This window comes from Strix aluco, chromosome 6 (assembly GCF_031877795.1).
Source record: "Strix aluco isolate bStrAlu1 chromosome 6, bStrAlu1.hap1, whole genome shotgun sequence".
Lineage (NCBI taxonomy): Eukaryota > Metazoa > Chordata > Aves > Strigiformes > Strigidae > Strix > Strix aluco.
The window spans coordinates 4,797,542-4,823,318 of record NC_133936.1 but is presented as its reverse complement, the minus strand read 5'-3'; the positions used below and the strand labels follow the sequence as shown (position 1 = coordinate 4,823,318).

The 25,777-nt window shown below is 43.8% G+C and overlaps 1 protein-coding gene across 3 annotated transcripts in view; it reads right to left on the bottom strand.

Annotated features, from left to right (window-relative positions):
• The window catches only part of ZEB2 (zinc finger E-box binding homeobox 2), a 115,796-nt gene extending 109,515 nt beyond the window's left edge, over positions 1-6,281 (bottom strand). The window contains exons 1-4 of one of the 3 annotated variants that reach the window (XM_074828522.1): positions 6,037-6,281; positions 5,834-5,932; positions 2,925-3,062; positions 757-2,308 (exon numbers count right to left, since the gene is read on the bottom strand). Coding sequence is in view for 2 of the 3 variants with exons in the window: in XM_074828521.1 (XP_074684622.1) it covers positions 2,925-2,997 (73 nt within the window). In the remaining variant the exon portion in view is untranslated. Of the gene's footprint in view, positions 1-756; positions 2,309-2,924; positions 3,063-5,833 lie in introns of all 3 variants that reach the window. The other 2 variants (XM_074828521.1, XM_074828520.1) reach the window with 2 other exon arrangements.
• Between the last annotated feature and the right edge of the window lie 19,496 nt (positions 6,282-25,777).

Below are 25,777 nucleotides of genomic sequence, written 5' to 3'. Positions count from 1 at the left end.
GATCAACCCCGTTATCTTGGAAAATCCCGAGCTTTCCTCTTTTCCACCCTGTTTAGCTCCGCCGTAATTTTATCCAGTAATTTTATCTAATCCCGAGCCTTGCCCATCCTCGCACACACGCAGAGACACGCACACAGGCGTGGAGCTCACTGAGGCATTAGTTGGATTATTCTGTTTTGTCCCCGTCTGTAATTTCTATGTGATTTCACTCACACTCCCCCAGCTTCCTTGATGACCATCTATTTTTCTTTTTCTTTCCTTTTTTTTTTTTTAAAAAAAAAATTATTTTGGTTCTGCTGCGTTTCTAAGGAATTTCTGTCTGATTTCGATAAGCATCACCGTTTCTGGCGTTATCAGCAAAGACACAAGCTCAGAAGTGACATCTTTTCCACGAATCCAGGAAAGAAGAAAAATCCACTCAGTCCAGATAAATCCTGGGCAATTCCCAACGGGAAAGGCATTGGATATGTGCTTGTCGAAAAAGAGAAAATGAAAAAAAAAACAACCACCAAACCCTAACCAAACCCACCCTCACTCATCTACCTGCTTCTCAGAACCAGGACATTTCTCACTCAGAAATGAATGAAAGAAACAAATTACGGAGCACAAAGAGAAAAGAGTGGACAGACAGAAAGTCGAGAATTATTTTTTTCTCCCCTGTCTTGGCCAGAGCAAGACCTTGAGGGGAGAAGTTAGACCTTCGCATAACCAGCTCACACACTTGGAATGAAGTTTGCAGGATCTTTAAGTGGTTACCTTAAAAATCGCAATTAAACTTTCACCTCCCAAGTGTGGTGGCTTTCCCAAGTTAGTGCAGTTCCGTGAAAACCCACTTTTGCATGGGAGCAACAAGAATAATCTGTGTCACTCCGGTCCAAACGTGGTCCCAAAGACTTGGCTGCAATACCAGGGCGTAGAGGCTGCGGTCCTGGTGTCCTGGGCAAGCAGAGGCATCCAGCTTTTTATTTTTTTTTTTGTTGGGGGGGGGGGGGGGGAGTGGGTGTTTTTTGCGACTCAAACCGTGTTGAGAAAATACTAAACACGTAGACGCATCCCTCATCGCAGAGCATGTGACGGGTTTAACATGCTAAACTAATAATCTTGTATGAAAAAGGCAGGAGGCTGAAGAAGAAGAATAAAACCCCCTCAAACACTCAGAATATTCTTTACTGCAAAAGAGCACTTCTGGATGCGTTGCTTTAAATCTCATTCTCTTTTTCTCTCAAAAATGACTGTTTAACATAAGAAAAAAGGCTACTTGACACAAAGCTTTTGTTATCCAGTTGATCAGCAACGTGCTTTAGATACTTGTAAGGGGAAAAAAGCCCCACAACAGACATTGATTTTAGAAAATCAATAACCAACATTTAATAAAAAGAACAGAGGAAACACAAGAGAGGAGAGGGAAACATTACGTGTAATTTTAATGTCTACTAAATTACCCGGAGATGAGGGGAAGGGGAGGTCTCCTCTGTGAGGACCACCTTAAATAATGACAGACACAAGAGTAAAGGGTGGTGGTGGAGGGGGAGAGACTTTAAAAAAAGATAACAAGGAACGGATCCTTGGGAAGCTGCTCGGAATATATTATTTTAGTTGGGGTTTTTTTTGTAATACTAAGCCAAGCAAATAGATCAAAGACAACACAAAGGGAAAAGCCAGTGTAACATAACGAACAGTTTCTGACTAAAATTCCTCTATCACTCCCCCATATGGCTCGACGCCTCCACCACAACAAGAAAAAGACACACACACACACACACACACTCACACTCACAACCTAGAGAGAGGAAAGGGGAGGGGGGGCAGGATCATTTGTTTCTAATCAACATTCTCTTGTCTTTGTGATTTTTTTGTTGTTGTTGTTGTCGTCCTCCCCCCCCCCTCCCTCCTTCACCCCCCCCACTCCCCCACCTCCACCTCTCCACTTAAATGAAGTAGCTGAGCTATAAGCGCATGGGTTCAGGTTCACACAAATAATCTTCCTTCCTCCGGCTCCTCGAGAGGAAAGTTGTTGAAAGTGGGGCCGGGATGGCCATGCGAGGGGCTGCGGGTGGGGAGGGGGAGGCTGGCGGGGGGGGGGGGGAGAGACTATCAGCCCGGGGAGAAAGGAAGAAACTAAGGGAGGGACGGAGAAAGAGAGACCCACAGCAGAGAAAGCTGCCAAATGTGAAATCAGCCCCCAGCACCGCGTCCCACTGAGCCCCGGCCCTCCGCGCCCGGCGGAGGGGGCAACTATGGACAATCGGGCACCAAACTCATTAGTATTATTAATTATTAGGGAGGAGGAAGTTTCATTTTCGAGTCCCTAACAATAAAAAAAAAAAAAAAAGAAAAAAAGAGAGAGAGTCGCTAACTCGGTGCCAGCCTGCCTCGGGGTTCTCACGCTGCCGTTTTTTTTTTTTTTTCCCAGGGCCGCCCGCCCGGCTCCGCGCCGCTCCGCGCCTCCCACCTCCCATCTCCGCGCCTCTCCGCTCCCCGAGCCCTGACATGGCCCGAACCCCCCCCAGCAAAACGGCGGCCGAACCGGGCCGCCACCTCCCCCCCACCCCCCCCCTCCCCGCCCCGCGCTCCGCCGCCGGCGGGGCAGCCGCCCTCCCGCTCCGCGCCCGCGCAACAAACTTTGGGGCGGCGGCGCTGCTACTCCCCCCCCTCCCCCCCCCCTCCCCGCACTCTCTAATTCCTCCCCCCCTCCTTCAAACCCCAAACACTCCACCGGCGCCCCGCGGCCGCGCAACCCCCCGCGGGCGGCCAGTCCCGGGCGGGCGCCGTGTCCCGGTCCCCGCGTCCTCCCCCACCTCCCCGCTCCCTTCCCCGTCCTGCCGCCGGCTTCTTCCCCCCCCCCACCCCCACCCCCCCCGCCTCTCCGCGGCGGAACCGGCCGGAAAAAAAAGTTTTCTGGGGGGGTGCGGGGGGCGGCTTACCGTTTTTCCTCCGGGGGTTGGCTTGTTTTCGCCTCTTACACCTGGGGCCATCCGCCATGATCTGCTGCTTCATTGATAAGAGTGGATCAGATGGCAGTTCGCATGGGCTCGGCTCCCTGATTCAGCAGCACGCAGGCTCTATGTAACGACCAAACACAGCAACAATGTGGGCATCGGGATATCCCATTTAAACGCAGGGCGCCAACGGGGACCCGGCTTGGCACCCCAAAAAGAGCCCATCCACGCTCACGGCGAGCTCGGCCGGGCCCGGGGGAGGTGGGACGCAGGCGGAGCGGGCTCCCCCCTCGCTCCCCAGCCGGGTAGATTTCTTCTTTTCTTTTCTTTCTTTCTCTCTTTCTTTCTTTCTTTTCTTTTCTTTCTCTATCTATCTATTTATTTATTTATTTTTATCCGCGCCGTGCGTGCGTGTGTGTGTGTGTGCCTGCGTGTGCGTGTCCCTCTCTCCCCGTGCGTGTGTGCGCGCGTGTGTGTGTGTGTGTGTGTTGCACCAGCAAAGCAGATCAGAGAGAGACAAGAATTACATCTCAAATGAGTCATAACTCATGACCGTATGAGGGAATGCACAGCTTTTACAGTAGGCTGTTTGACTCGATGCTAGGCGGACCGTTTCCTCCGAAAAGTACTTTAATTTGACATGAGAACTTCTTTTCACGCGAAATGCTAGTCTCCTCTCCTTCTTCTCCTGCCTTTAGTTCTTTTTTTCTTTCCCTCCCCCTCAAAGTGCACTCCGGCAAAGTGATAAGAGGAGAGGGAAACATGGCTATCCCCTGTCCTTTTGGGGTAAAGCACAGCACGGAGACCTCCCCCTCCCCCTAACAACGAGGAGTGTAATTATAAACCTCTGTCACCTTTTTAGTCAGTTTGACAATATTCAGGGTTTCCCCTGCCCCTTAGTTAAACAAAGCTCCGGAGTGTCATTTTTTTTTTTTTTCCTTCCCAGAAAAGAAACAGAAATCAAAACTACCGCTGTCAGAGTTTTCAGGCTTTCAGTTGGGTTTTTGGTTTGGTGTGTTTTCTGTTGTGTTGTTTGGGTTTTTTTGTTTTGTTTTTTTTTTTTTTTTTTCCTAAAACTTGTAAACTTTTGGACCTACTGTGTGTGCCTATGTGCTCGGGCTGGGCAGGAGGCTCCATCTGTCAAAGGGAGAGGGCAGGAGCCTTTGCTTTGCTGCAGGAACGCTCCTGAAACTCAGTCCACCTCGAAGAAGATGCTGTAGCTTTAAAGATGCTTTGACTTGAGGATTAGTTTAAACAGGGGGCTATAAAAGATGTAACAGATGCAAACTGTAAAACAAGGGCAATTAACCCTTGCTCTCCTGAGTAGGATCCCCCCTTGCCTTCGCATCTATTGTCTTCTCCTGCACTGGGAGTTTTACACAAATCCTGAAAAATTATTACCTGCCTCAACAATTTCAATATTTTCTTTTGCAGCAAAGTGGGCTTTATTATTATTATTATTATTATTTTCTCCCCCCCCCCCATGTCTTTTTACTTTGCTGGAGCTTCACACCAGGACTGAGCACTGAGGTGTGTTGCTGCTAGGTCTGTTTATTCTGCCTGAACTCTCTTCTCAGACGTTTGCGGTTATAAAACCTGCTTGACTAAAAATAAAATAAAATAAAATAATAATCTCCGAGCAGGTAAGGGGATGGGAATATTGAGAGAGTGTGTGCGGGGTCAGCGTGTTTGCTCACACTCCTCTGCTTGGGACTCCGCCTGGGCAGGGTGAATTGGTGGCTTTGTGGATGTGGATGTATGTGGCTGAGGAAGCAAGAGGCTGAGAAATGTGCTAGAAACTTTAGTATTTGCCAGTTATTCCCGATCCTGGAGTGGGCAATGGTGGCATCACCGCGGCAGATCTGCCAGGAGATGTAGCGGAGAGGGAAGGACAGGAACCGAGGCAAGCCGGGACCCTCCGCCTGCCTCGGCAATTGGCGTTTTAATGCAAAACGACCAATGGTGAATTGTTTTAAATGCGTTTCATTACCTTCCCTGCTCTTCAGCCTCTCGCAAAAAAGTTGTCAATAATTTTAAACCTGAAGATCCCGAGAACACTTTTCTTCCCAGAGGACCGGCTAGCTTTTAAAAATAGATATATATATATATATATTTTTTTTTGCTTTTTGGTAAACGACTTTTAAGTTCCAGTCAATACTTTCACTTCTTGCTTTAGGATCCCAGAAGCTAAGGTGTTACTTCACCCAGCTTCACAAAATAAAATAAAGAAATGAAACTAACTAAGCAGACAAAACAGCAAACTTTCTGTTTGGGGAAACACATCCTTTACCGGGGAGCCCTGCCCGGGGCTGGGGCTCCAGCGGTGCCCGGCCGGGCTGGCTCTGCAGGCTCAGGGTGTGCAAAGCATTAACAGGTACCTGCAAACTTTCCGAGCTAAGATGTGAAACCTGAAATAAAAAGAGCAGGAGGTGGGGAGGAGGGGGGGTGGTTTGGGTTGGTTTGGTTTTTTTTGTTTGGTAGGTTTTTTTTGTTTTTTTTTTTTTCCAAGAGGACCAAGTCCCTTCCTAGCACTAAAACTTTTGCTGCTGCATTGTAAAATGTACCTCCGGTACCTGGCTGACAGGTAAGGGGAGCAGGGTGGGGGTGGCACAGCCCCGAGCGCCCCGAAACTGCTCGCCCCTTCCCGGAGCGGTACCGAAGTGACTTCAGGTTTCAGTAAAAAAAATTAAAAAAATAAAAAAATAAAAGGAGGTTTTTCGCCCCAAGTATAAACAAGCCAGAAAGAAGCCAACACGCTTTAAAAAAAAAAAAAAAAAAAAAAAAAGACTATCGAAATTAAATAAGCCTGCTAGTGCGTGAGGTCGTGTGAGAAAAAAGAAGCGGAGGAAAAAAAAAAAAAAAAGAGAGAAAATGGAATTAAATTCCGAACCTACCTGCGAAGTCTTGTTTGTAGTTTTGGCCAGAAATGGTGAGAAGAAAAAGCATGAAGAAGCCGCGAAGTGGAGGAGAAAAGGTGAAGGGAGATGCAGCTCCTGGAGAAATTGTAAAAAGCCTTGCAAAGAGTTGTCGGAAGGACCGTTATTCCTGCTGGGCAGGTTAGGACTGATCTCTTTCTGCCACTCCAGGAAACACAAACCTGGGGACGGACTGACGTGTTACGCCTCTTCTAATGACATTTTTTTCTTTTTCTTTTCTGTAGGAGCGAGAGGAGAGACCCTGCAACACACGCCACCTATCTTTGTGGGGAGGGATAATTGAAGAGCACCAAACGTGAGCATCATGTGGAAACGTGATCGCCAAGTTTCTCTCTGGGAAAGGATCTGGGATAGATTATACCTTGAAGTCTCCGCGAACGCTTTAGCGGCAGAAATGCAATTCCACCTCCTCCCGCCCGCCCCCCGCCCCGCGCCCGCCCCCCGCCCCGCCGCTTCGCTCCGCGCCTCTCCGCGCCGCTCCGCGCCCCGCCGCCTTCACCCCCGCCGCGGCGCCCCGCGGAAACTCACCGCGCCCCGGCACCGCATCCCACACCCCCCCCTCCGGGGTGGGGGGGTCTGCATCCCCTGCCCCGCCGCTACAACCCTGCCCCCCCCCCCCAACCTCCCGCGCCTGCATCCCCTCTCCGCCCCCCCCCCCCCCTCCGCCGCATCCCTGCCCCCCCGGCTGCATCCTCTACCCTCCTACCCCCCCCGGGGTGCGCGTCTTGCCCCCCCAGCTGCATCCCCTTCCCTCCCCCAGGCGGGATCCCCCGCCCCCAGGCGAGATCTGTGCCGGACCCCCCCCCCTCCCCATCAGCAGGATCCCGCCGGATCCCCTGCCCCCAGGCTGGATCCCTGCCGGTGTGTGTGTCCCCCCCTCTCCATCCCCGGGCGGGATCCCTGCCCCCCCCGCCCCCTCCGGCGGGGTCCCCCCCTCGCCCGCCCGCGGGGGGCCGCATCCTGCGCCCCGTCCCGGTGCCCAGCCCTTCTCGGAGCTCTCGCCTCTTGCGGAGGGGAAAACTTACCCTAACAAAATGCCTAGAAACTAAACTCTGCTCGGGCACTGCAAACAAGCTCCTGACTGACTCCTGCTCGTTTTGGTGCCGTTTTATTTTTATCCTTAACGCGTTTCTTTTGGGGCTTTTTTTTTTTTTTTTTTTTTTTCCCCCCCCCCCCCTTTCATTTCACCACTCGTCCAGGTTATTTGAATAGTCAGCTAAATCTGATGAGAAAAAAAAAAAAAACCCCAAACTAAAAACGTGCTGAGATCTTACAGTCTATCTGTTTTGTTCACAGATATGGATCAGGGGTGAGATGGACTCTTCCTGCCTCTGCTCTCCCTTGGAAGTAGCTGGATGGGCAGAGAGACAGCGCGGACGAGTAACGCGTGGGACTGAACTTCAGGGAGGTTACAACTTTTTCACCTTTTTCAAGTATTAAAATTAAAATAAAATTACATATAGGAAAAAAAAAAGGGAAGAAAAAAAAAAAAAGAAACCCAGACTCCACCTTTGCACTGAAGGGATTGGTTATGCAAATATGGAAGGGGTTTCCTGGCAAATACAGCTTTCTACTGTATGGTTAATTAAATCATCACTCAAAAGCCTTCCAATGTGACGCTTCTGTCGTAATCCAATCAGGTTACGTAGGTCCTAAACAAGAAAGATATTTTCCACATCTGGAAGTCAGCAATTTAGCAAGTACTGCACATTATTAACCAATTCAGAGCCCACTTCCCAGGGGGATTTTTTTTTTTTTTTTTTGAAGTTTAAGTGTTCTTAACCAATGCTCTGCTGTTTTGTTAATCAAAAAGCTGGTTTACGCTGTACGTAATTGAGAAGTAATATCGAAGTAAGTAAAGGCAGCCCGAGCTGGGGATGCTGAGCGAAGGCGTTTATCTGCAAAGGGGGCTGACACGGCTGAGCCTCGATCCGCTCATGCCCAACTCCCAGCACAACCCGCAGCCGTTTCTTCCTCTAAAAGAGCTCGAAATAATCTCAGGGCAAAGATAAACTTCACATCTTGCCTCCTCGTACGGTCCTTTCCGAAGGTAAACGCAGGGCTGCCCAAAGGGCTGTGTTAAAGAGCTGCGAAACAGTTTCCCTCCTTTGACAAGAGTTAAATCTATTACACCGCTTTTTTCTTTTTCTTCCCCCCCCCCTCCTCCCCCTCCCGAAGAAAACTGAAACAAATGGAACACTGATCCGACACTATACTTTTACTTACATTAAGCTAAGATAAACTGCTCTTGAACTGTGCGTTGACTGTGTGCCTAAAGCAAGAACTGGAATGCGAGCTATAGGCACCAGCGATCGCACTCCTGATCAGAAACACCTCTCTGGTGATTAAACATCGCAAAGGAAGGAAGGGGAACCCCCCCAGACCCCCCCACCCCCCCCCATGTGTCTTTGCAGCCCAGCAGAGCCACCGAGATTTTTTTCATCTTTAATTTTTTTTTTTTTTTTTGGTCATCTGGCTCGGGGAGGCTGCCCTGCCAGCTCGCCGGGGGATGCAGGGCAGCGCAGCAGGGCGCAGAGAAGTGGCGGGGGGGGGGGGGGGGGAGCGGCTCCGGGGCAGGGCGCAGCGGCGCGGAGAGGGGGGACCACAGGCCCCCCGCTTGCAGGGGGGGTGTCGGGGAAATAGCCACCAAAATCCACCCCCCCACACCTTGGGTGTCCCCTTCTCCAACCCCGAGCGCAGCAGGCGGAGGAGGGGGGGGGGCGGGCAGGCTGCGCGCTGCCTGCGCGCTGCCTGCGCGGAGTGCCCGCGGGGCCCGGCCGGCCGGGCTTCTCCGGGAGGAGGAGGGTGAGCCAGGGCTGCCAGCCACGGAGAGGCTTAAAGCAAATCTGCCTGCAGACCTGGCGGGCTGCTGCCGCTGAAATCCGTAATTATGCAAAGGTGGGAACAAGGTTCTCTAATTTTTCCATTATTATTTTTATTTAGATTTCTATTTTTTGTCCCTGGTACGAGTTAGCTTGGCTTTGCGAAAAGTTTTGTCACCACTACTGGCTAAATTTCCTTGCAGGATGCATGACTTGTCCATGCCTAAATATACCTGTGTACGCAGAGACATATCACACACACACACACAAAGTGATGATATCTTAATGAAATATATAGCACAGGGCAAATATCCTGAAATCAGATTCAAGTATTATTAATTTGAATTAGATCCTCTCAGATCCAGAAGACACTGCCTATAAATCAAGGGCAGTCTGGCAATTCCTTAAAGAGCTAAACTGAATTTAGATGCATATGATAAAAAGAAAGAAAAAGAAAAAAGTGAATGCTAATTACTGACTCGCTCGATTTCCAGTCACCCACGTTTTATAGGAGAAAAAGGAAGAAACAAAAACCAACCAACAAGTTCTCAAAATAAATTAATCCCATTACAAACGCTTTACATATTGTTCTTACATTTTCAGATTACAAAATGAGAGGATGAACCGGAGATTAAGAGAAGCTGCAGCCTAACCTGCAAGAGGCAGGAGTGCCGTCGGTGCGATATTGTTAAAATAGATATCTGCAGCTACACTAAAAAACAAACCCTCAGACCGTGTGATGATGCTCAAGGGCTTTAAGGAACATGTTGGCATTGTCAGATAATCCCTATTCATAATTTTGCAGACTGTTCTTTCAGCCCTCAATCTCACAGTTTCTCCAGCTCTGAAGTGCCTCAGCAGGGCTTGCATCGGAGCGATAAACCGCTCTGATCTTCGCAGGAGTGGCATAGCACCCAACCTTATTAGATGTTAGTTTAATGTGGTACGTGGGGGTGTTTTTTGTTTTTTCCTTTTTTAATTTTTGGACACCGGACATAAACATTTAGCAATCAGCTAAACCCTTCTGAGATGGAATTTAACCTTAATCCAGGCGATGATTTCCTGCCCGGCTCTGAACTAATAACGGGCGTGCAGCTTCTTTAGGAGATGGAAATAATGACAGCTTATAGATCCTGCCTTTATTGGGGAGGTGCTGGCAGCCCGGCTCCCAGCCCCTTCACGGTCAGCGTCCCCACGCAGAGCCTATGCCTCGCTCTATTTTAAACTTTTGCAAATACGATCCCCCCCCACCCCATCAGTTTAAAAACAAACAGACCCAAAATATCCTCACAAACCTCTCCTTGCGTAAGGCACCCGGCACTGGGGCTTAGAGATGGTTTTAAGGATGGCTCTCTGGGTGCAGGTTTTCCCTCTTTTCCTCAAGTTTTCCTACGTGGAAATGCAGAGAGGTGAGATGGGGGCAGCTGGGTGATCCTGACGCAAACCTGCCCCAGCGATGCCACGGGTGATGCTGGCTGCCTCCTCCTCCTCAGTGGGTTTCCCTTTGTCCACCAAAACCCATTGTGGGTGGAGATAACCCCCATGGAGATAACCCCATGTCCCCCCCATCCCTGTGTGGGGCTGTAGGGCCAGCCAGGGGCAAACCCTGCTGCCAGGGGCTCATTACCTTGAGAAAGGGGCTGTGCAGGGAGAGAAACCCCCCCTGATACCTCCCCCCGGGTACCCGGGTGTGATGGGCAGGGGAGGGGACCTGCCACTGAGTGGGTTGCAAGGCACAGGCCCTGGAGGACCTGGGCCTCCTGCCATCGTGGCTTCGTGGGGACCTGGTGACACGGGCTGGTGGGATGATTCATGGCCTTATTTATTTCGGTGTGTTTGCTTTTTCCCTGGCGCAGGATGAGTAACGGGGAGCGTCTTTTCTTGCCTGCATAGAAGGAGGAAAATTGGGGGGATAACAGCAGAGATGCTCCAGCTGATAGTTTTTGACTAATACATTTTAGAGGCTGGTGGAGACAGAGGTTTAGCACCTCTAAAAACACGTTATCTGCTCCGAGGCTTTCACTTTGGGTCCTTCAAAATTTTGCTCTTCAATATTTTCCCCAAAGTGTGGAACCTTTCCTGCGTTAAGGATTAAACTTCCCAGTGTAGGGGACCCAGATAAGATGCGCCCACTTGCAGCCGAGCCTGGGGAGAGCATCCTTCCCCGCAGCCCTGCTCTGCCGGGACAGCAGCTGCCGCAAGACTGGGGCTCCCCGCAGCTGCTGGCTGCTTCTCTTTTTTTTTTTTTTTTTTTTCCCCAAAAAAACCTAACCCCAAACCAACCAAAAAAAAAAAAAAGCCAGCAGGGGATTATTTTCTGCAGTCACCTGTGGTGGTAGAAGGTAAAACAGGCTGGAGTAATTTTTCTGAGTGGGGAAAGCCCCATGTGGCCCCAAGATGCTGCTGGATGCTTTTGCTTGATACAGGTGTCCCTAAAAACTAAGATTTAGAGAGCAAAGCTTTTTTTTTTTTTTTCCATTTCCACATGGAAGAGAGGAAGACAGGGTCAGAGAAGGACTCTCCCCCCACCCGCTGATGAGGTATTTGGGAAGAAACCTTTTGAATCAACATTCCCAAAGTTTTCAAGTTCCTCTGCGGAAAACCCATGTAGGGATAGGATACGAGCCAAAAGCAAGGGAAAAGATTGTCTGGCTTTAATTTATCTATCCCTGGGCATTTCTAACAAGCAGATCTCACTGTAATATTTAATCTCGTGTGAGTCCCTGCACGTTAAAAGTGAATTTTCTTCGTATGTTTTTGTTAATTTTGTCATTTTTAAAGATGCTTCTGATGGCCTAGAGATGCTCAGCTCCTGTCCACAATGTCTGTCTGTCTGTGGTAGGAGAACAGCATCCTCAGGACCCCAACCTGCTTCTCATGCCGAGCAGAGGAGTGTGTGGCTCCGGCAGATCAGTGGGCGAGCATCCTCCGTCTGCTGTCCCGCATCATGAGCTGTAGATGCTTTTCCTTCTCTTCTGGGATCAGTGTTGAAGTTCGGACACATTTCTTGGCTCAGTTGGCAGTGATTAAAATTCACTGCTCACTTTTGTTTATAGTTGGTTGTTTACTTTGTTGAATTTTTAAAAACTTGTTAGAATGCAATTGAACACAGATTCAACAGTATTTAGGCTTGAAAAATAAAGATGCATTAGAAAGATGCCTATTATGCTTCAGAATTATTAATTGACATTTTTATGATGAATAATTAATCATTTGAATAATTTTTGTATCTCTGATCTGAACACATATTTGCATATCTAATGTCTGATTTTAAATGTGATTTCTTTAGTTGCATTCTCCCAGGACAAAGACATGAAGTAAGTAACATCCTAATGCAAAACTTTTTTTTCTTTGCAGTTGTGAAAGTATGTTTATTGAAATGTAAGCGTCTATCTAGTTATGAAGCTGTTAATAATCTATGCATGGCATATATAATAAGACTGTGAATCTTCTCGATATGAGCACATTTAGGCCTCAGTGGTACAGTGGTAAAGTCTCCTGCAATACATGCACATTACTTAAAACTGTGTGGGGTTAAACTAGGAAACCATAAAGAAATATCTCAGATACACAGTGTTCCCTTCTTGTTTATATGACATTTAGTGAGAAGACCAAAGGTTGTTTCAATTTGAGGTGTTTAAAATATCAAGAACTTTTTATATAAATTTTTACTGTGTCCTCCCAGTGAGACAACATCAGTATTTTCTCATTGTATTTTAATATGCTTAAATCATAGCCCTCAAGACCCCCCTGGCTCATAGCTGGTAGCGATAAAGGGACAACATAAGCTGCAGACCAGTTATAAGCTGGTCAGCAAATCGGTGCAAGTGATGGTGCTTGTTGTGCAACCCTGTTCGGCGTTGGGTTGGTGTGAGCTCAGCTCAGCGCTATGGGGAACAGAAAGGAGGAAGGGGCAGCTGGACAAAACCATAAACCGAAAGGTATAAAAAAAATTAAAAATAAAACAATTAAAGGACTAGCCTCTGCTTCACTGCCTCTGACCACTGGTTAATTATAATAGTAACACTGTCCGACTGGGACCCTTGCTTATGCCAGGTCTGAATTTGATTTACTAAGAAATGAAGGTTTTTAAGAATTTTTATTTAGTGGCACATTTAAACATATAGGAGGCCCAAATATTCTGAGTATAGGCTGTTGGCTCCTTGTTGTCATACTGAGAAACCAGGGCAATAAGTGCTGTAGAAATACCTTAAATTGATGCAGTGTTATTTATGTTTAGCAGATTAAAGAAATGACACCAAAAATGGGGGCACAACTACACGATAGTGTTTAAATTTGCTTAGTGCCACTTACATAAGGGAGATAGTACATGTGAAATGTAAAAATAAAGTAAAAACTTTTAATGTCTATTTTTTTTTTTCCACACCGGGTGATGAAAAATACACTCAAAAGATACTTTTTTTTTTTTTTTTTTTACGGTGGACATATACTATATAGACTATGGTAATCTAGTGGGCAATATCTGACAGACAGATACTGTATAAAGAAACTGTGAAATGTGGTTCTCAGAACAGGCTGAAGTTATATTGAATAGGATGTTTAGCAGTTGCATATGCTCAGTGATAACAGATTTTTTTTTTTTTTTCTTTTTTTTTTTTCTAGAGGGGGGGTTGAATTTGTAATAGCAAGAGCGGTAAACTTGAGCAACACTTGTGGCACGGAAGGCCCAGCTCTGAGCCCAGTGCCCAGACCTGCCATCGCTGTGGCCATCAGGGTGGTGGCAACAGCAGCAAGCTCTCTGCAAAAAAGACGAGGCGGGATTTGGGATTAAACCTCTGCTTTTCGGTTCTAAAAGCAGGAGAGAAAGCAAACATCCCTGAGATGCACCCCGTGCTTCTTTGCAAAGGAGAGATCCTTTTTGGGGTGGGGGTCACCCCCTTGCCGTGGGCAGCTGGAGCAGCAGCACTGCTGGGGTGAAGGCTCTGAGAACGTCAGCCGAAGCCCCCAAACATTGTTGTAGCTTTGTGAGGCCAATGGACAACTTTGTGGTGGATTTATGAACATGGAAAATGGAGATTTTTTTTTTTTTGTTTTGCTTTAACCAGGCTGAATAGTGAATATAAATTATATCATTGCAGAGTAGCCCCTGTTCTACCTACCTGGGACTAGATCAAGTTTACTTTTTCCTGGCTTTCTTAACGTTTCACTATTTTCCTCACTGACTACTGATTAAGCTAATAGAGGTGAAATTACCAACAGAGAATCTGGGTGCAAAGTTAACGTTTTGATGACCATCTGAAAGTTTCAGAGTCGATCGATTGCCCCAATTATTTCTTATCACTGCCCTGGGGAAAACATTTTCTTCTCTCTGCGACTTCAGGAGATTATATTTTCAAATCTACAGAAACACAAGGGTTACAAAGACATTTAGAAAAGCCCAAATGATTTGAAACAATTAGATACTGCAGCATAGTTTTCAAAGGAATTCCATGTGTACAGAATTGCCCAATATCTGGAAAATTGCTGCCGTTCTGCGAGTGGCTGTTGACTGTGTTAGATACCAAGAGAGCAGAGGCACATGTCCCACCAACCGTTGCACACCTAAATTGCAGATTTACCCACGGACTGGCAGACATCCCCTTCATCAGGGGTGGCATCGGACTTGCCAGTTCTTCCGTTTGCTTCCCTCTGACTATCGGCATCATCTCCAGCTCGTCTGTGGATGGAGGCTTGGCCAACTGGCCCCTTTCCAAGCCCAAATCTTTGACTCTGGGTTATTAGAGCTGTCAAAAACAGGAGAGCTTTTTTTTTTTCTTTGCCATGAAAGTTTTCTCCAGGTTCTCACTCCCTCCCTGATTTATGTTTTAAAAATGTTTCTTGGGAAACTTCCTGACACCTCTCCGGGTCATTTGCTCTGTGGCATTTCAGGTCAGCGTCACATTAAAAGTACCCGCCATTTGAAGAAGTCATTTCCCCGTACGGATGGTGTTAGGTGCATGTACACTCTTACCAATGCTTCTTACTGTATCGCTTAAAACTTGCTCCAGGCAGCATCTAAACTATTTTAAAACCTTACCATCCTTTTTTAACACACATCAGCTATCCTGCTTCAAATCTCTGACAAGGATGTGAAAACCGCAGTGTCAGAACAACTGCTGCTCTCTTCTTGGATTCTGACAAGCAACCTTCAACCTGAAATCCTCTATAAAAATGGCTATTTTTATCTTTTTTTTTTTTTTTTTTTTAGATTCAGAAGTGACTATATTGACTGTATTCCTTTCCCTTGTTCTGTCAGGTTGGAAACGGGTGCAAAAAATGCATGAAGCAGAATATGGCAATGCTACTGGGTGATCACTCAGTGGGTCCACCTGTCAGTGGGTCCACCTGCCAACGGGCCTACCACAACGCGGAAACGAATGGGTGTGATTTCCCAAATTCTGGACTAGGGCGGAGGTAAAATGGTCTCTGGAATAATTTTGGCACCTTGGGCAGGGCTGCTGTGAGCACTGATGCCCTTGGCTCCCAGAAGTCAAAAATTGGGTCCCCTTCTCCTGTTTTGTAATTTGACTGAGCCATGTCCCCACAAATAAAGACATTTGCATGGGTTCAGCCCACTTCACATATTAGGAGAGTGATATTTATTATTTGCCCTTTAATTTTACATGTGGCATGGGCAGCAGATGCCACTGAAGCCAGCAGAGATACGAACAGGCCCACCATGCTCCCCAGAAGATATGAAGATAAGAGGGGCAGAGAATGGGACGTTACAACCACTGTACTCGGTGCTGGGGTGGCTAGTCCTGGGTGGAGAGTTTGGACTTGATGGCAGTCATCTTGATGGCATCCTCCTTCAGGGTTCAGGGCAGTGAAGTCAACCCTGGATGGCTTCATAACTCACCTATATCAACGACTTTGCTGGGGTGGTTCTTTATGTGCAAAACCTCTTTCTCTAGCAAACAGGGAAAGGGCAGAAGTGGTGGAGGCCAGGCAAAAGAAAGCAAACCCGACCACGGCACAGCCTTGGATATCTGCTACGGGGGCAGGTGAGTGCCTGGGTTGGCTCCTGTGCCATCACCCACCCACTGGCTGTGCCCAGCAGTGGTGTCTTTGCCTATGCCAAAGCCTGCCTGGTGGTGTCACTCATTTTCGGAAGGATAGAAGCTATCGGTGAGGTCTGTGTTCAGAATTTCAGGGGTAGAGTTTTGGAGGTAAGAATCAAGGTGTGAAGAGCAACACCTGATATTTAGTGTTGGAAAGTGGATGCGGCTAGGTGTGGGAGCAGTGGAGAAAGCGGAGCTCATCTACACACAAGGAAGGCAAGCTCTCCCTTGTGCCTTGCAGTGATCAGGGAGAAATATAGAGCAGAGGCTGAAAACAGTGCAAATATTTGTTCTCATTGTCAGATGTTTCTATAAAATCAGTTGTTACTGAATCACCGCTGAAGTTACTGAGCATTTAAATAAGCAGAGAGTGAGAAAATCTAAGTCTAATTATATGTTTCATGGCATTTACAGAGGTTTCCAGGGGATTTTCTTTTAATAAAAGTGCAGTGCATCACAAAGAATAAATCCTACAATTTTGTTATTTACAAATCAGCTGCTTCTGCCTCGAACTGACAGACTTATCCTCCATCTTACACCCTTCTTCCCACCCCAAAATGCACCCAGTACACTGACATTTCTACCAATACTCTTCAAGTATCTACATATTATTTTATGCTCCTTAAGTCAGTAAGTAAATGGATCAGGAGAAAATAATCACAGAGGCATAAAAAATATTCTTAACAGAAAGATACAGTGAAAAAACCCACAGTGTTGGAAAACAGGCAACATAGATGTTTTCCACATGAAGAGAACAAGTGCCTTTTACATCCCTGCCCACCAATTCCTGAAGATTTCCAATCAGAAGCCTGGCTGGAGATATGATGTAATCAATTAGTTAAAATGATTTACTAACATAAAATAGAAAACCTTTTTCATGATTAATTTTTATCCCCTTCACATTTTTTTTCACCGCCACAACTGCTCTGCCCCTTTCTGACTCCAGATTATTTAGCAGTTGACTTTTGCATTCGGAGCGTTGCATATCAATCCCCAGGACCAAAACATGCCACTAATCTTTCCTCTGCTACGTAATCTATCGATGCAGCACCTAACCCTGCAGCCCTCATCTGTGCTTCAGAGAGGAGCGAGTCATACCGAATCAGGCCCATAACTTGTTCCTTGTTGAGGCTACCCTCCACTTAGAGATGAAGAAAAAATGAGAAAACCAAGAGGCCGCATTCGTTCTTGTCCAACTTGACTGCTGTCATGGTACAAGAGCACGCCGACTGCTTTGGTAATTAAAATGCTACATGCAAAGGACACCAGAAAAACAAAGAAATGAAAATAAGATGGTTTCTCTCAAGTGTAAACGTACCATGCTTGCATTATACAAGCTACATATGCTTTACAGAGGTCTTAGACTTGCCTTGCGACAGCCCTGCGATTCCAGGATGGGCCTCTTTCCTGAGCAGACTCTGTCTGTCGAGCCAAATTGTATGATTGTTTTGTGATATGGATATATGTGGACTGGGGACTAAATTAAGGACATTAAACTCAATTTCCTTAAGACGTGAGCCAGATTTTAATATTGCAGCTGTCCAGAGGTGAAAGGGTAATGAGGACATGAGGAATTCCTGGATGGGAAAGGGACACTTGGCCCAACAAGTCTGTCCCCCTTCAAGTTTATTACAACACACCTCCCCGTGTTGTCGATATATCCTCCAGCCTTGTCTGCCTGTATAAACATGTCTGGCTATCTTCTGTTCATTAATACTTCGGTTCACTCAGTGGTTTTATTTGACATAATGCCTACTATGCTGTGAATCGGATAGCTCTACATGAATTTACTGTGTATTCTTAGACATTTCATTTTTAATTGGCATAATATTTTTTTTTCTTTTGAACCCACCAGATACAACCACTACTTCAGTTTTCACCCTAATTATGAAATTGGTAATGTTTAGGTCTTTTTTAGAAAGGATTAGGCTCAGCCTTCATTTATATCAAGCATCTTTAACAGCCAGAAACAACGATTGCTTCATATCTTATTCCTATTTGAGTCACTAAAGTTCTTCTCTGGAAAAGGTGATCAAAATTGGAATTATTGGAGAAAATCTATCGCGTTCCTTGTGCGATAACAGTTCTTTTGATTTGCAGGCTATCCTTTGCTGGAGTGTCCATATCACACTTTATTTATACTGAATTGGCATTGATTCAAAACTGATGTTTGACAGATTCAGTACAATTTTTAAGGTGGAACAGGACATTTGGTAGTCAAGTATCAACTTATAATGATCTCCTAAAGTCAAGAAAGAGCTTTGAAGGCTGGCAGGAGGAAAAATCCTCCCAAGAAATCAGTAACATTACAAAAATTTCTATCTGTTAACAGATCTTCATTTATTAAAAACTATCTCTCTTTAAATTTTCTGCTAGCAAAGTTGAGAGTGAATTAGCATACAGATGCTTCCTCAGAATGCCGACATTTTAAAAAACCTGGGTTTTTCCCTTCCTCTGAGGCAACTCAAAGGAGAATGTCATTAGAGATCTGAACACAAACATGGGGAAAGAAACACAAGTACAAATAAACCTACATGATTTTTAAATTTCAAAGACTGATAGGCTGGTGAAACGAAAATACTCTGGGTGAAGTATAAAGTGGGAAGCAGGCAAAAGCAGATTGCTGTGATGCAAGATCAAGAAAAGACTCTTAAATTTGTTGTTTAAGTGCACTGAAATCCCAGAAGAGCAACACATTTACAATTATTTCTGATATCTAGCTACTCTCTCTTGTTTGGGGAGGCAACTTGCTTTTATGAGGAATAGAAAGTTGGGTTTGGGTTTTTTTTAATATTTTTTTAAGATTTTTCCCCTGAAAAAAGAGGCTCAGCTAGCAGAGATTGTTTAGGGGAAGAAATTCTGCACCCTGTTGAGAAACGCTGAGGTTTTATTCAGGAACTAAGATGGGAGTGCTGGGTGGACAGGGGACTTTGAGAAACTTGGAAACAGAAGAAAATAAGAAATCTCTTGGTTTCAGGCAGGTGAAGAAGCAGTTATGACAGAGAGGAAAATATGGGTGTGTAGCTGGTGAAAAATAAATCAGTATACAGTATCTAAGAGACACAGAAAACTTCAGGTTTATATCCAGAATCCACAGTGATTAAGAAAACCCTGTAAAAGTCTCAAAAAATTTTACTTTTGAATTTGGAGGATTGAATCCAACCTTACCAGGGTGCTGGTGATCCAAAGAGGAATTGAAAATGCTGCTTTGATCCTGAACAGGATTGCTCTGGGCAATAAGGGATGTAAAAGACACTTGCCATGGCATCTGCTGGATTGTAAACACACACGACTTAACTCCTTGGGTTTTTTCATTCCTTGTCTAAAGGTAATGTTTTGTAAAAGTTGAAGTTAGTGCAGTGACTACCACAATGTCAGACTGCTCTTTTGTGAGGGTCCTTGCATAAGGATAATAAAGAGAATAATTGGTAAAAAATATAACAATAAGCTGAAATTTTAATCTTTGTACAGTTCTGATGAATGAGTCCAAATCTTTTGGGTCTTGCTGTTGAAAGATAATCCACTTAAATAAGTGAAGTAGATATGGCAGTAAAACCAACAGAGTCTGGCCCTAGTGTTGGACAATTTGTTTAAAGTAAAGTGGATGTAAAAGTTGAGAAAAGTAGTAGAGCCACAGTGAGCAGAGCTCATTCTTAACTAATGCTACGTTTTATTTAAATACCTGGTGAAATTCTGTGTAGTTACCATCAGGGACTAAATGACTACTAAAAAGTCTTTAGTTAAATAACCTCAGATGCTGGAGTGGATCCATTCAGCCCTGTTTAGCAATTTTTTCATTTCATTTTATCTTTTAATCAAAATTTATTGGAGGACATATCTTTCTGTCAGGTGAAGGGCCTAACTATTGGACTTCAGAGTGCAGTTCTTGCTTTTTTTACCATCTTCTTTTCATGGATCTGGTCCCTGAGGAGTATCAAAAATCCTACTGGGAGTGAGGTCAAGGGTCTCTGCCAGCATCTTCACTTTTCTCCAGGTTCCTAAAACCCCTCCAAATTTTATGAGACTCAGCCCCTTTTTCAAGGAGCACGCTGAAAATGAGTTCAAATTGTATTTCTCAGTGAGGAGACATTCTTGTAAATGGGATTGAGGAGCCATAATCTCTTCGGTGTTTCAGAAAAAGCATCAGGAGGGCTGTCAGGCTCCTCCAACACAGACCTGAGATGTAGCAGCACAGAAAAGAGCCCCGAGGATTTTGTCCTTTCCCCTGGTTTGCTGGTTACACTGAGCTATTCTGGGCAGGTCTGTCACCCCTGGGGCAGAAAGAGACTGGCAGTGCTTCAGAACTACATGGGGCTTGGATTCAAGAGAAACAGGATTAGATTTGTTATCTGACCAGTAACAAGTAAAAGCATAGAGTAGCCATCCCTGGGATAACAGGTCTTACCCAAACACTTATCCATTAAATGGGGACAGAAAAAGAGTTTGTTTTATATTTTCAAAAGATTTTTTTAATCTCTTCTGAACTTCCCATCTCCTGAAGATTAAAAAGCTCAAAGCATCCTCTTGTCTATTCCTTCCCTTTTCCTGAAATTCCAGTTCCTCCCTGAGCTCCTCCCTTCTCTCCAAGCAGCACCTAGGTCTCCCTCTTCCCCTTGCGTAGCACCCGCCACCATTTCTTTCCATCCCTCTGCCCAGGTGGAGCCTGTTTTCACATTTTCCACTGCCTCAGAAAAACCTGTTTGCTTTGCTCTATCAGTGCTGTGCTCCATCCAGCACAGCAGCATGTTCCTGGCGGTGCTGATGCTGCATTTGCTGGGGATCTGGATCTTGCATTTATAACCAGTGTTAGACAATTGTTGCTAGAGCCCTAAAATCTAACTTTTATGTCCACGGCACATTTTGATACGTTACCTTTGATATTCTGATTTAATTCTTTTACATAGATTAGAGATAAGACAAGCTCCTAACCTGACCAAAGCACTATCCTGTATTGACTGCCAATCTCTAAGTCATTCAGTGAATGCTGTTTTCAGACCGTTATCAGTTCATTAAAGTTTGTTATCATTTATGTGGTGGCTCTGTACCTTGCTGGTAATCTCCAGCGCAGGATCTTATCAAACGTTCTTTTGAAAGTCTAGGCATATTGTATATCATCCATAGTATTTTTCTTGTCTACCTTGGCAGGGATATCTTTGAAGAATTCCAACAAATTATTTGAGCAAGATTTCCTGCTCATAAATCCACATTGCTTGACTCTACTCAAATTAGGATTTTCAGTGCATTTTCTCACTAAATCCTGCAAAACTGTTCTTATTCTTTTTTTCATAGCTATGAATTGTGTTATGTTAATTTGTTTATATTATGATTTTTAAAAAAATTTTATATGTATGTATTCCTCTGCATATGCATGTGTACACAAAAGTGCGTATATGTAATGGAGATTATATTGAAGTATATTGGGCTTTAAAGCTGAATACGTTAAAATAGTTAATGCGGTATAAAATGCAAAGGATAGAGTTAGGGACAGATCTTTGGCTGGAGTAAATGAATTTGACTTTGAATACATTTTGCTAACTTAAATGGTGTTAACTTGATTTATGTGAGCTGAGGAGTTAACCCTTGTGCACTGCACTTGCTTTACTTCAGTGCCAAGAGATCAAAATGACTGTTGGGATGCTTCTTAACATTTCTGATTTATTACAGATCTCTGTCCATATTTCTTATGGATTTCTTTGGCTCAAGAAGCATATTTTTATTTGCTGCTGCAAAAATAATTCTGAATGTTTTATTCAACTATATGTATTATATATATTTTTTTTTCCAGATTAGTATTTTCTTATGCTTTATTTTTCCATTATTTGTTTGTTTTAGGATGTTTACTGTCCTTCCCAGCTTTCTGTTTACATCTGTAGATATTTCTATTACAATGATGACCGTGGCAATTTCTGATAATATTAGATTCATACTTAGTTTGATTGTAACACAGGAAAGCTAACATTTTACACAGGAAATAGCCCCTCCCTTTGAGTTGAAACCAAATGAAAAATTTAAGACTAAACCAAATAGAATTTGTATAGTCTAGTTCTTACTGGACTTGTTTAACAGGTGCTGTAGTTTGGGTGTCACAGTTCTCCATAAACGGGCCTCTCTGCCTCCTGCAGTGTCCAGGTCTCTGCTGAAGTGCGATGATACTTTGCATGAACTATAGTCTGGTTTATAAACCATGGCGAGGAACAAGCAGTGGAGCATTGTGGTTGTGGTTCCAAACAGAAACAGTTTTTCATGGAAAAGCAAAGTCTTAATTATTCCTGAGTTGCTTTTTTTTTAAAAAAATGAAAACTGGGGTTTGCCCTGAAAGAAGATCAGTTTTCATGAAACGAATTAATCTTTTTTTTAGTCAATGAGAAAACAAGTCTAACAACAAAGCTTTTAACCAACCTGGGACCACCCTTTTCTCACCTGTGGCAGAAACATGAGATGGCAATCGGATCTAAGAGTGTTGAGCCAGGGGAAGAGCTAGGCAAAGCAACATTAATTTAAGCCATGAAGCTTCTGGGGGACACCACAAGCTCTGCATGCATTGCTCAGCAGCCTGGGAACATGCCAAATCCTGTGGGGATCCCTACCCCCCACCCCCCCAGGGTTGGACACCTTTCTTTCAGTAGCAGAGGAGAAGCCTGCAGTGTTGTACAGAGCACAGCATCAGTTACTGGTGCTTGCTTTCACATAAATTGGTGATGAAAGTGTGCATCCAGCCCAAGGGAAAATCCAGTCAATTTTAACGTTGGTCTGAAGGAGACCTTAAAACATGAAGGACCACAGCTTCAACAAGCTTTGGTAGCTGCCCACTCCTCTTGCTGGAGCTCTTCTGTCTTGGGGGAGAACTGGTTTTTAAGTACCTGCTCCCAGGTATGTTGATTATATTACAGTGATTAAATATATAATATATGGAACTGGAGACCAGTCTTCTGGTCACGGGACTGTACAAGGTCAATTCCATTTATAAACTGCTAAGCCCTTGGTTTGGCATGCCAGAAACAAAAATATCTAAACGAGAAACTATATTTGTAAGTCCTGAAAGATGAGGTCCCATCTTTGAAGTCCACTCAGAAGAACTTTTTAATCAGAATAACTACAAAATGCCCCCCACTAAAGCATATTTGCTTTCCTCTGGTTCACTACTATCAGATTGCCACCACTGTGTGTTACAAGGCACATTGCCCCCCACCATTGGCTCTGTCAGTTCTTTTATTGTTAGTAAGATATTTCTCTTTGAATGAATAATAAGAGCATATTGGGGTTTTCTTAATTGTTCTTTAGACTTGAGTCTATTTATTTTGTGAATCTCCCAAGGTTTTCTCCATAAAAATGTTTTCTATTGATTTATCTCTTAAATCTATGAGGATCTTTATGATAGTGAGGTTTGAACTCCCTATCATTAACTTTAAAAGTTATATTGAAATTAAATGTAATTAAAGCTAAACTTTATAATTAAAATTAATTTTATAACCATATACATGCCTAACTCCAAGTATGGGGCCCAACATAGCTACTGGCCTCTTGGTGGACTAATAGCATTGCCTCTACAAACAAACTTTGTTAGCTTCCACATAGTTATCATACCAATCAATACCTGAATAATTAAATTCCTCCATTATCAAATTCTAGTCTTCTTTATCAGCTTTTCTTCCACCAGTAATTTTGTTGTCTTAATCTGGTTTCTTCTCTGAAAGTCTATAGCAACCTTGGAGTTTCACCAGATAATCTTTCCCTTCTTCTCTGTTAAGTTCTCTAACCCAAAGTATTTAATGCCAAAATCTGAAGTCTTTAAAGAAGATTCCACTGAATGGAAGTTTGATCAAACTGTATTTTGTTTTGTTTTAATACAGACTAGTAATTTTATCTTGTCTCGCCCTTGAGTGAAATCCTATACATGTAAGTATTTGAAATTGCCATTAATTTTCTTGATTCATTCTCTTATTGATTTTCTTTCCAACTATTTCCATCCAATGTATCTAATAATTATTAGAGATGAGGCAAGAACTGAATGCCTGCATCCATTCCCCCTCTGAGCTTTGTGGCTCGTGCTCATCTTTAATTAACATAAATGTGAGCAAGGAAGTTTCCCAGACTAATACCAAATTCTTGAATGTTACATTGTTTCAACTTTTTCTGTTGCATTTTTTTTTTTTTTTTCCCTGTTGCATTTTGACACAGTTCTGGTCAGGGGTGGCTTTTTGAGAAAAGCATTGCCCGTCATGAAGCTTCATGCTCTCCTTAGACCTGATGCCAAATAACTTGAGCAGAAAGGAAGGGAAAGGATTCCTGCTCCCTTTTATGCTCCTGCAAATGCAGCGAGGCCAAATCACTCCAACTGCTTTCATCTGTTCATTACTCTATAAATGCAACGCTTTCCAAAAGAAATTCACTGTTGAATTAAGGGGGAAAGTGGGACACAAAACAAATGGGGGTGATAATGAATTGAAGTGATGATCTGAGGAGCTCATAGTGCTTCATAAGCATTAATTAATTAAACCTTACTAGATCCCAGTGAGGTAGGTATTATGGCCCATACTTCAATCCTGGCTGCGGTGTGCTATTTCTGTATCTCAATATCATTTTGTTAATGTGTATTTTGATGAGCGGACTGAAATGGTGTCTGACTGGTAGAGATGACTGTGCATCTATTTAAGCTGTGAATATTCTGCATGATGAGCCTTCATATGGAAACAACTTTTTTCTTTTTTTTTTTTTTTTTAAATACAGCCTTGTTCCTGAATAAAAAGTGCATGATAAATGAGTTATACGGACAGCATTAAAGGACTACTGTCGAAGTATAGTTATGTACATAATGTAACTCATTCTGTTATCGAATGAAAATGAACAGAACTTTTTTTTTCTGTTACTGCAAAGCTGAGTGCACTTCACTGAGAATGAAATTTTATTTCTTTTGTAAAATAATTTATCTAATTACTCTAAGAATTTAACCTACAATTTTAACTACAATTATTAGAGGTGTGAAGAGCACATGAATCTCTTATTAATACATTATAAACTTATTTTGAGGTTTCATTGCAAGAATCATGTTTTGGTTTTGGTACTGATGTAGAGCTTTGACTCCTAATGAGTGCTTTCCCCTTTTTTTTTTTCCATCCTGCTCTAAACAAGATGTTGTTTATTACTTGAAACATTATATGTAAGCCCCAAGAATATGTTACATGTGACTGGAGCTTTGGCAGACTTTGAGAAACTGAAGTTTCCAGAAATTTTGCTATGTTTAAAAACCAGAGCCATGTTTTAAGGAAAGATTTCTACTTCCAAATGTGTGGTTGCCTGAACCTTTTACATTTTCAAGTCAGATTCCTCTGCCAAATAACACACTGTACCTTAACTATAATAAAAAAGCAGAGACTCTGTGTTTATAAAAACATTACAGGAGCAACTGTGATCATATTTCTTGAATTTATTCTATTCGTGTGCTCAAATATGCATTTTTATAGTAAGCTCTCTATTGCACCGGTCACTTACAGGAGTAGAAAATGACATGTAGAGGCAGAAGGCTGGCATAATGCAACAACCCAAACTGGTAAAGTACAGGAATTCAGAGCCAGACCAAAGTATGAGGTCAAGGAAGTTGCTCTTATAATAATAGTGGTTATCTGTTTAATGTGTGATCTGGCAGTGATACGATGTTGACCATAAGCAATTATGCATGTTTCTAAACTGGTGGTATACGAGCCCTAAGTAACTATACGCAAGATAGATGGGCTGTGAGAAATGGGCACTCACGCTACTCTTGTGGTTCTTCTTGCTTAATGTCAATTAAAATTACAGCTTAGTAATAGATAGAAATTCTCCTAGTGTAAAATAATGTCTATATTCACTCTATCAGTTGCCATATACTTAAAATCCTATATTGAAACCAGTTTTATGAAGCAAACTCCTGTCTGAGCTGATAAATGCTGCATAATATTCTTCTTAACAGACATGTGGTTAGACATGCTTTTTCTAACTCGCTGGTTATTATTTGAAACAGCTTTCTTCACAATCAAGTTCTA